Source organism: Telopea speciosissima, chromosome 10, assembly GCF_018873765.1.
Source record: "Telopea speciosissima isolate NSW1024214 ecotype Mountain lineage chromosome 10, Tspe_v1, whole genome shotgun sequence".
Classification (NCBI taxonomy): Eukaryota; Viridiplantae; Streptophyta; class Magnoliopsida; order Proteales; family Proteaceae; genus Telopea; species Telopea speciosissima.
This window is the reverse complement of record NC_057925.1, coordinates 46866299-46877224: the sequence shown is the minus strand read 5'-3', so window position 1 is coordinate 46877224 and position 10926 is coordinate 46866299. Positions and strand designations below refer to the sequence as shown.

The window sequence follows — 10926 nt, the reverse complement described above, 5'->3', positions numbered from 1 at the left end:
CCAGCTTCCTATTCCTGTAGTCAAGTGTAGAGAATGGCTTACACTCTGTTGCAGTTTAAGGATCATCAGTGTCATTTCCAGTATTTTCTTGTTGTGCCACAAGAATAAGCATCTCCAGCCGCTGGTCAAATAAGGCGGCACTCTCATCTCTCTTGTCAAGCTCAGCAGCTTCAGCCTCGAGCCACTTCTCCCGCAGGTCATCAAGAATATTTCCTTGGTCAGTGTTCACACCAGCTCCTGGAGCGCTTGGAAGGGTGGTGCGAAGTGAAGAATCTCCAGAGGGTGGGGGAAGTTCCAATAGCATTGCCCGGAACTCACGTGTATCAGCAAATGTCTCGAAGTTGCAAGAAATAATATCGAGGCAGTATTCCCTTATCTTTAGAACAGAATACCTACAACACGACCAAAAGATACGAGAGAAAAATGAGCTTGTATATGGATCCTCTGAAAATAATGAAGAGGACTTCAAAAAGACTGACCAAATCTGTGGCTGGCTAGATGGGTAAAAGATTTTCTCAAGGAAAAATGTATTTATTGAGATTGTTTTACAACTGAGTGGATTTGAATAGACAAGCCACTTATACATTTGAAGGGCTATGCTCGATCAAAGTGTTTACCCATTGATTTGGTTCATGTGTTGATGGGACATATGTACAGCTTATCAGTGTACTTTAAAGTTCATAGATCTGATTTATAGTCTTCCTCAAATACAAATACTCTTTAATTGTACTATCTCACAGAAGGATAAAAATTCTAGGGTTACTGTTACTCCAACTATCAATCAAGGACGGGGAAAAAACAAGAAACGCAAAATAAAGCACCATACATATCTGATAGCATCAGCCATTGGCACAGTTCTGCAGGAGAGACCATTTCAAGGTGTGGCAACAATGCATCAGCTACAGCACGCTTCAGAGGAAATAATAGATATCTTGAAGCAGCATCAAACATTTCTTCGGCCTACACAATCATAATGCAAACAGTACAGCACAAGCACAAGCTGATTAACATCCATGCAAGCACATGTGCACCCACACCCACACAAACTCACACTCAGAGAGAGAGAGATTCCCAGTGTCGACAAAATAACATACCTGGTTTGGATCTATATCCTTCAAACCATCTGTGTACCTGAAATCATTAAGTAGCAGAACTAAGTAGTGATAGCACATTCTAACCAAAGTCAACTGTTTACCATTCTAAAAAGTGGTAATAGGTATTTCAATTTTTTTTTCCAGTTTCCATTTTAGGCAACGGAACTTACATATATTCTATCATCTTCTCAAAAGCCTCTGTGCTTAAATCGTGTTCTTCAAGACATGGAAGAGTATCACCCGGCAATCTATTGGTCCCTTCAAGAAATTCAGTCATACGAGACAACCTTGCTTTGAAGTATTCTGACCTTGATGCTAATATCACTTGATGGCAGCGGAAAATCTTGCCATCAACCCTTATGCAAATATCTGCAAGATCATCTCCAAAATCACTCATCAGCAATGCCCTAACTCCAGACACTAGTTCCTCAGTACCATTTTCCAGATTTTCTTCCCTACGGGACTTGGCAAGGGAACATTGAAGAATTCGGTACAAGGCTGCAGGAAGCCGGTCCTCCTCTGGAAGGGACAGGCCCTGTAAGATAAATCGTTTCTGAGAATTATCCTCATCCCTCAGTGATTTATAGTCAGCATATTTTTGGTGGATCAACTCTTTCCCAAGAGCCTTCTGAAGTTCTTCACATTTGCAGACTTTGCAAATTCGTATGAGATCTTCCATGTCATCCACTGCAACCTCAAGTCTGTCAGAATAGAAGAAATGGAAGAGGCTGTATAGGGCAGGATAAGATAACTTTCCACTTGAGAACCTCACTTCCCTGCGGTTTCTCCAATCTGACTCAAATTTCTTCATATAGAAAGCTGACCGAGCACTTAAGATGACTCTGTGAGCTTCAATTGGCCTGCCTTGCACAAAAAACACCACATCGGGAGGAAACTGACATGAAGTGGATGTGTCATTTGATAAAGTACCTGCTCAATTATCAATAGTCCCATATCAGTATCTCGGTAAACAGATTTGTATTGACAAAGAAGAGGGGGGTTGAGGGGAACATCAAAAATACCACAAACAGGAAAAATGTTGATGGAGAGCAAAATCATTTCATAAAGAGTCAATTTCTAAACACAAACTGTCACTTAAACATACAATTATCAAAGAAACGTCCTTGTGAAAAGTTGACCAAGTGCCAACCGGAACACAATTTTGATACTTCAAATTAATTTCAAATTCATATGGTGGTACAAGACTTCAAATTCCTCCTGTTTGTTAAAGCTAGGCCAGAATGAAAAGTTAAGGAACAACACATGAGGAACTTTAGCCAAAAAAGCTGCAGAAGTAATTCTTGAATGGTCATATGCACCAATAAGAAAGAAATTACAACACAAATTAGTCATGTAGCTCAATTGGTTAGAGAGTTTCTCCCAAGTCCCAATACAACAGCCAAATACCTTGAGGTTTCAAACCCCATGAAAGTTCCATGCTCGGAAAGCTTCAGACACCAAGTGCAATCTCTTTATTATATATAGGGTCTTAGCAGAAAAGATAACAGAACCCCACAGAACTCTAATTTGTCCAATATGAAAGTGACAGACCAAAGAAGCAAACCAGTGAGGGGGGGAAGAAGGGGGGGAAAACCCTAAATGAGGCCTCCTGAACAAGTGATTCAGTTAATGAAGTTACAGCACAACTTAAAAGTAAACCTGTCAAAAAAAAACACCTTTCGGCTATAGTGCCACTTTAAGTAAGTTTTCAAAATCTAAAGATTCATACGAATATAAGATCTAATGTTTTTATCCAAACCTAGTACCCTACAACAACTCTATACTATGATTTAAATATTTTTTACTTTGGATTCAATTCCTAAGTGTAAGTGACTGCAATCAGTACTGATCTCACCCTGTTGTCATTCAAAGGTACAATCCGAACCTCAAAATTTGTTGCAGTTCATGATAGTGGAAATCTTCAAAATGTTAGATATATTTCTTCAAGTGATGGGTGGAGGGAAATAGTAATTTTAAGAATGAAAGTGGAAAACTAGCAGAATCCATTTCCAATGCCCACAAGGTCTTATTTCATCTTTTAAAACCAATCTAATTGTTCTCATTTCCACTGGGATAGCTCATAGAAATGGCAACACAAGCACTAAAATCTAATTTTTGTCAAATCCCATACTCTACTGACCAAGCTCTTAAAACCCCAATACAATGACATTAAGAGGAACACCTTCACCAACAAACAAGCTTAAAGAAAACTGCAGTAAATATTTTTTTTGATAGGCAAAGAGAGAATACTTTTAAAAAGAAAGGCAAAACAATGAGAAAATAATCTCTAATTGATTAGAATTTGTTGACTAGAAGGCTAGTCAAAGAAAACAATGTCTTTGTGACGCAGTTACACAGTCACACACAAGAATAGTTTCTGTTTTGATGTTAGATGGTTATGGGATTTTGTTTTTAATGTTGTTAGTTGTTATGGGCGCAATAATAAAGCACAAAAATTTAGTCCAATGGGGGTGCATGAATTTTACGTCTTTTCCTTGAACCATTAAAAGCTTGAGAGTCTAATTGCTTGTTTGGTCCTAGCCAAATTACAATTTCTGAAGTTGTTTTTCATCTTTAATTTATAGTCAGTTTAGGAGTCTGATATGCTATTTCTAGTCTACTATTTTAAAGTAATGGTTTGAATTGTATTAGGATTAAGGTTTCAGCATCAATTGAAGGCATTTCCTCCATTCCCCTTCTTTTCTTCTATCAATCCCTGCTACTCTTCTCCGATTTCTATCATTGTTCTTTTTTATTTCTTCAAGGTTAGTTCACAGTCTCATAATATTAAGCCATATCGATTGAGTTTCACTTTGATTAGGATTCTTGTACAGATTTCCTGTCTTAGATGTATTTTCATAATTTTGGATTCTTGGTCGGCAAGGTAATGTAATTTATATATTTTCAATATCTCCTACATGGTTTGCGTAGAGTGCCAATACAATCTTCTTCTTCCTCTTGAGATTTATGAAACTAACACAAAACAGCACCTGATTTCTTATTCTTCCTCTAATTGGTTCTAAAAACCGCCCAATCAATTTTAACCTAGCACCATCATTTCTTGCGGTTCAGCCTTAGAAAAGCCATAACCCTAGACTGAGCTGCATCACTTTGCTATCTAATAAAAAATTATCCTAGATTGTAATTAGTATCTAATAAAATATCATAAATTTCACTTCCCCTTGGTATCATAGTTTCCTTCCGTCCCTCTCTTACCCAACCCCTCCCCTGGTAAACAAGATTGCTACCAAAGGTGCAAATGCTAAATGGTACTGGTGTGGTTGAAGTGGAGTGCCAGAACCAAGGTCTTAAGGATTATCTGATCCTCAATAGGATGACCCAGAACAGATCTAGAATAATACAGATCAAGATCAATCAGGATCAATCCAATTCTTGATCCCAATAACTCATTTCTTTTCCTGAACCCATACACCAAAAACGACCAAGGTGAGAAAGATGTGCCTTTCACAAAGTGACTGCACATTAATAACGCTATTCTCAACAAGATGGTGAAGAATATCTTCCCCCATGAGAACACTTCAAGATGAAAGATAGCTAGTCCAGCATCCGGCTGATACCATTCGATGGATACAGTAACAAAGGCAAATGCCGGCAGATATGCCCTCATTTATGAAGTTCCAAAATTAAATAAAGACCATGTTCTAGAAACAGTTTTGATGTGAAACCTCTTATGATACAAGACCAGTTTTAAGATTCCAGTTGAACCCATACAATGCCCTACTACATTGATTTACTGCAACCAAACATAAGGTCACAAGCATTACTAAATGTATTTTACAGTCTTATTTATGCGATTACTAGTAAGATTCTGAAAGACAGTAGCTAAGGCACAGGAATATGTGAAAAATGTATACATGACAATTTTAATGCATACTTGAAGTAAATAAATTTCTATATCATTAAAATCAAATTAAGGTTTTTTAAAAGTTATTTCAGATTCCAGGTGAAATTTCAAAATGATCTCAATTCAGGATCTAAGAAAAAGTTCTAAATTTTTTATTTCAAAATATACCCTCAGAATTGTTATTGTTTTGATTGTCAATTATAAGGAGGAGAACAAGGAAGGTGGGAGACTGGGAGCAAGGAAAATATCTTTCAAGCAACAAATGTATTAAAAGTAACCAATCTAAATTCAACTTGTTATCCAGTTTGACCCGACTTCCTCGATCCAATCTGCAGGAAAAGTAGGGCGAATTTTTCTACTGAATACCCTTTAGATGCATCCTAATGCACAGTACATAAAAGCAACAAGACAAGCAGCACCTATGAGTAACAGATGAAATACACTCCACACACACACACACACACACACACACACAAACTAGACTATAGATACCAAGTTTTAAACTAAAAAAAAATAAAAAAATATTATTGAACCTAGACGGTTCTAAGTACATAATGCGTTTTGGATATGAAAACCTTATATGATGTGTGTTTGGGAGTTCTAACATATTTGTTAATATGCTAAGAGAATGATGAAACCCAAGTACTTGAGGTGGAACACTTGAAGGAAGAGACGGTATGTTAATTGGAGAAAGAACTATTGTTGACAGACAACTGTGTGGAGAAAGATTCAAGAACTTCAAGTTACATCAAAATTGAAGAATCTTTCAAATTTAGGATTGGTTTTATATTTCTATATTCTTGTAATCCTATTATAAGATATCCGATGAAAAAGCCCAAGTAAAAGTCACCAAAAAAAAACATAAATGAACAGACCCAAGAAACTAGGGGTTTGACATACAAAAATGTCTAAGTTTATTGTTCATGGCCTTCTGTGAGTCGGTGACGAACATCTGTGCTTAAAGAGAAAAGAAAAAGTTAGACTAAGTTCTCTCGGATGAACTATCACGCTTATTATTGAGTGTCCGTGGAAGATCCGACAGACTTTCGAATCTATCTTCCATCCTAATAGAGACTAAGGTTTCGGATTCCCTATTCCACAAGTTTCCATGGAAGTCGCGTGCACTTCCATGCGGAAAGCATTTAATGTTCCGCGCTAATACAAGGTTGAATATTTTCAACACATTGAATGCACCACTTGGACTCTAACCAACTATGTGGGAACTCTAACATCTTCATTAATATTGAGGACCTCCAACAGCTAGTTTAACTTGATAAACAAACATGATTTTCAGGAAACTAAAATGGTTTGAATACTTCCAATAGTTGGGAAAAACCATGCTCGACTCTACAAGCTAGTTTGTTGACTCTAACAGCTAGTTTGTTGCCTATATAAAGCCTAAGTCATTTGAAAATAAAAATACTGAACCTACACGAAAAATATCTTCTTGAGAAGGGCTATCAAGAAGTAAACTTGTGTGAATAATTGTGAGCTTAATTGGTTCAGTTTTCAGGCTTGAGGAAGAAGCCATTTGGTTGTTTGTACTCCATGTACATGTTTGTGGATGTGTTCACTGTTGAGAAAGAGTCATTGGTCTATGTGACCCGGGTACTCAATCCGAAGGACTATGATTGAGAGGTGAAGAAATCCTTGGTTTGTGTGACCTGGGTGCTCAATCCGAAGGACTTTGATTGAGAGGTGAAGAAATATTTGGTATGTGTTATCCGGGTGCTCAATTCGAAGGACTGTGATTGAGATGTGTAAGGCTTGATTACTGCCATTTGGAAAGGGATCGTTGATAGTGAAAGAAATCATTGGTCTGTGTGACCCGGGTAATGGATGTAGGATCAGTTGGATCTGAACCACTCTAAATCGGCTGTGCACTCATTGCCTCTATCTTTATTTCTCACTTGTACTCTCTACTTTTTATTTAATAATTGTTTTTGCACTGTTATTATAATTGTTTGATTTATATTTTACAAGAAAAATCCATCATCCAATTCAAACCTCCCCCCCCCCCCTCTTGGGTGTTGCCACTGATCCTACATTCCTATTCTTAGGTTTTTGGATGGTGCTGAAATATAACATTCTTTCCCCATACATTCGTATCCTTAGCCTAGTTTGGATTGCTACGAGCTTAAAAGTCAGAGTGAATCTCATTTTGGCCTACAATGTGGCATTGATGGTCTTCAATGGAAGGAAGACCATGAGAATCTGGGTTTTGTACATAAGTTTCATGCCTAAATGACAAAGTCTTGGGTAGTGGCAGCAACCTATTTAATCTTTTTCAATAAGTGACCACTCTTAAAAGGAAAGCATATGCCTCAGGAGAGTAATATCCACAGAAAAAGATGAACAGCATTGAATTCACAATAAACCCTTTGACATGAGATATCATTTCCCCCTCTTCAATTGTATTAAACCATTGTCCCCGTAAGTTCTAATCTAGTGCAGATTTTAACCAGAAAACTCCTCTCCAAATTTTCTCTCCTCTTGGAGAAGTGACCAAAATGCTCGATCTCTCCATTTCAGTTAATTAATTGGTATCTTCAATTAATATTAATGAGTGATGTGGTTGGATGGCTACAAGCACATCCCGAAATTTTACAGTTTCTCGTTTGTTTCAGGGAGAGAAGTAAGGTTTGAGTTCTATACCATTAAAGTAAACGGGTACCCATTGATTGTTCCTTCAATTCAGAGGAAACAGGTCAAACAGCTCCAATCCAATCAAGCCCAAAAAACAACTAAAGAAAAAAAAAATAAACACAAAATTGGAAGTTGATTAACAGACCATGGAAATGGGTAAGATTATCCGACTGTTCGAAGTAAGTTCGATTGGCTCTGGACCCAAGGAATGTCTCTCTCAAAGCAGCCTGCAACGGCCCCAACGGAGGCGGCCGAGCTTCAAAAGCCTTGAGCAATTTCCTGACTTTAAGGTTCAAAGAAGCATAATGACATCGATCGCCATCGAACGTGTGCTCGGAGCATATCGCACCGCTTTCTAGAAGCATCCGAGCTGCATCGAGGTGGCCGGCCAAGCACGCGTAGTATAGAGCAACAGAATCCCATTGATCTCTGGCATTTACGTTTACCCCTGATTCGAGCAGGTAACGGAGCCTCTCGACATCTCCAGCCCTGGAAGCTTCGAATACATCGCCGGTCGGAACCTTTTTGAGAGGAACTGAAGCTTTGAAGTCTTCAGGATCAAGATCTATTCCGTCCAGATCGGAATCGATGGTCCATTGTTGTCGGTCCGACATCTTTAGAAATTCTCTGTTCGTTTTCTAGGGTTTCGATACCCTTCGTATTACGATTATTACGAACAAAATTCATGTTTTCTCGTACTAGAGTTTTGATTTTTGCCATTTACGAAAGATGAAATTCATATAACTAAGCATCTTCCGAGCGGGCTATTCACAGTAGAGAATGGCGAAGCTACGAAGAGTCTGTCAGTCTGAACTCTGAATTAAAGGCGCGGGAACGTCGCGCAAGTGCAACAAAGATAAGCTTTTAGTTTTAGATGATATTTATATGGTGGACTCTTTGAATGTGTGGCATACTGGCATGGGATCATAAGATTCTACCAGTTGGGTTTCCTTATAACGACGAAAACCATGCTTGTACACGTGGCCTTTGAGTATTTTATGTATTAATTAAAGGAAGAACAACACCATCCGGTCGTGTAGCCCTGCACCAGTGCAGTGGCCAATGAGAATGGCACGCATAGACATCAACATAGATGAGATTTTACCTTCTAAGATATCAGATAAAATTGGAACAAATCATGGAACCATGGATGAAAATTTTTTTTTCAAGAGGGTGGATAGGTAATTCTACGCACTCTTGTATCTAAGGCCATGCGACGAGGGAGTGTTATTTTTCCCATTAATTATTGGGCAAGTGATTGTTGCATGGATGTGTGGCCTCAGATGAAGAGCGCACATAAGCATCAACATGAATGAGATTTTTTATTTTAGGGAGTGGGATGGTAATTTCACGTGGTCTTGTGTCTGGCGGGTTTGTGCGTTATGGTCATGTGTCCCCTGCACTAGCGTAGGGACCACCAATGAGGGTGCCGCACAGGACATCCAACAGGAGGGATGTGACTGTCATTTTCACCCCCTCCTTGTGTGCAGGTGCAAGGGAATGCGACGAGACAACGTTCTTTTTCCCTTAATTTTAATAGAGGATTCACCAAGTTATCGACATGGAAGGAATCTCCTACACTACACCAATGGCAATACAAAAATTTTGTCAATAAAACCCCGGATCTGGCTCGTCTATGGCCTGGGTGTGAGTGGCCATCGTGCTACCCACAAGCCCAGGCCCGACACGTGGGATCCTTCAAATCTGATGGTTGTAAATTATTAGATTCAAAATTCATAAACCATACACAATCCCTAAACCCCTAACCCGGTTTTGGTTCACTAAGGGTGTGTTTGGTTGTGTAAGTCTATTAGAATATGGTTCAATTCTGTACATGATTAAGCTGGAATCTAATTCAGTGGAATCGTAGTGTTAAAAGATTAACTGTTTGGTTACTACGATTCTGAGAGATGAATCATCTTGGAAAACTGTTTGATTACCCTGAGTCTATCAGTTGGATTCATTCTGAATCTTTCTGAAAATTTGTTTGGTTACCCTGAGTCTGTCAGTTGGATTCATCCTAAATCTACTTGAAAAATTGTTTGATTGACCATGATTCTATGAAAATGCTCAAATTCTCATTTTAAGTTACACTAATTCTAAAATCAAGTTTTTTTTTTTTTTCCCAATCATTTGTTACTATTCCAAAGCATTGCATTATAAGTCATACAGTTCCTTGTCATATGTCAGGCTTCTCTCCTCCCACACTTCTTTACTTGTTGATGTCTATTTTCTCAAGGACATGCTCCAACGTTTTTTTAATGCTGCTCATATACCCTTCTTAGTTGTTCAAAACCTTCAATTGCTGTCTGGGTGTATCCCTGCAGATAGTTTGTGGTGGGATTTGGTGCTTGTGTGGTAATAGTTGGACCCGCATAGGAAGAAGACACTTCGTGCTTTGAAGATGAAGACTCTCCCTCATCTATAAATTGATGCATTCCACAACTATTGTTTTTTCCCTGTAAACTATTGAAAAACATATTTATAAATAATTTTCATCTAATGAAACAAATATCGAAAAATATTAAGCTGAGATTCCTTGTCAAATTTAAATAATTAAAAAAACAAAGGTGTGTGTGAAAATCACTTTCTTCTTCTCCGTAGCAAAGCCTTTAAACACCTAGCATTAAAGAAATTAATAAAAATCATAAACTTGGGGGGTGATTCTGCAGCATTAGCATAGATCAGACTCTAGGTTTCCTTATTATTGTGCTTAATGTGCAGTTGCATCACAGTAGGTAGAAGCAAGATGTCAATCTGGCCATCAAGGAATAGTGTATAGGCTCCTCCATCAGTTAAGGCAATCAACACCTCATCATAAACACAGGCCTGCAAAATATGTTTTTCTCCTCATCTTCCAGTACAGGGTTAGCAGCCACAAGTGCATCCTGCACTCAAATATAGAGTGAGTTATAGATCTTCCAATACATATCGATGACCTTCCGGAGGTTGGGTAGAATAGACCCTATAGACCGTAGCTCAATTCTAATGTAATACTGGTTTAGAAAGCTAAACAGTACCAATAACAGAAGTACAGAACTGAATCCCAGAGATAGAAATTTAGATCAAAGAGAACTGACATATAATCAAATCAGATGGTCCGAAGTCGGTTAACCTTTTGGGATTGGTGTGTGGTTTGTCTGATTACATTTTCATCAAAAAAAAAACCAAAGTTGCGCCGGGTGCGTAGCTGTGTGGGTTTAGTCCCACATCGGGTGCATGCGTGTAGTGTATATATCCACCATTCCACGGTCCTAAATGTTCAGTTAACCTTTTGGAATTGATGTGTGGATTGTGTGATTACACTTTTGTCAAAAAAAA

The 10926-nt window shown here is 38.3% G+C and overlaps 1 protein-coding gene and 1 long non-coding RNA gene across 2 annotated transcripts in view; one reads left to right on the top strand and one right to left on the bottom strand.

The window, feature by feature from the left end:
* Positions 1-8391, bottom strand: LOC122642519 (BTB/POZ domain-containing protein At2g04740). The gene is made up of 5 exons (XM_043836023.1): positions 7751-8391; positions 1265-2024; positions 1095-1131; positions 827-960; positions 1-392 (listed from the first exon to the last, which is right to left on the bottom strand). The coding sequence occupies exons 1-5, from the start codon at positions 8217-8219 to the stop codon at positions 56-58; spliced, it is 1737 nt and encodes a 578-aa protein (XP_043691958.1). The 5' UTR covers positions 8220-8391; the 3' UTR covers positions 1-55.
* LOC122642521 overlaps positions 8268-10926 on the top strand; it is a 19424-nt gene continuing 16765 nt past the window's right edge. The window contains exon 1 of the long non-coding RNA XR_006330057.1: positions 8268-8403. This is a non-coding gene — a long non-coding RNA (uncharacterized LOC122642521). The remainder of the gene's footprint in view (positions 8404-10926) is intronic.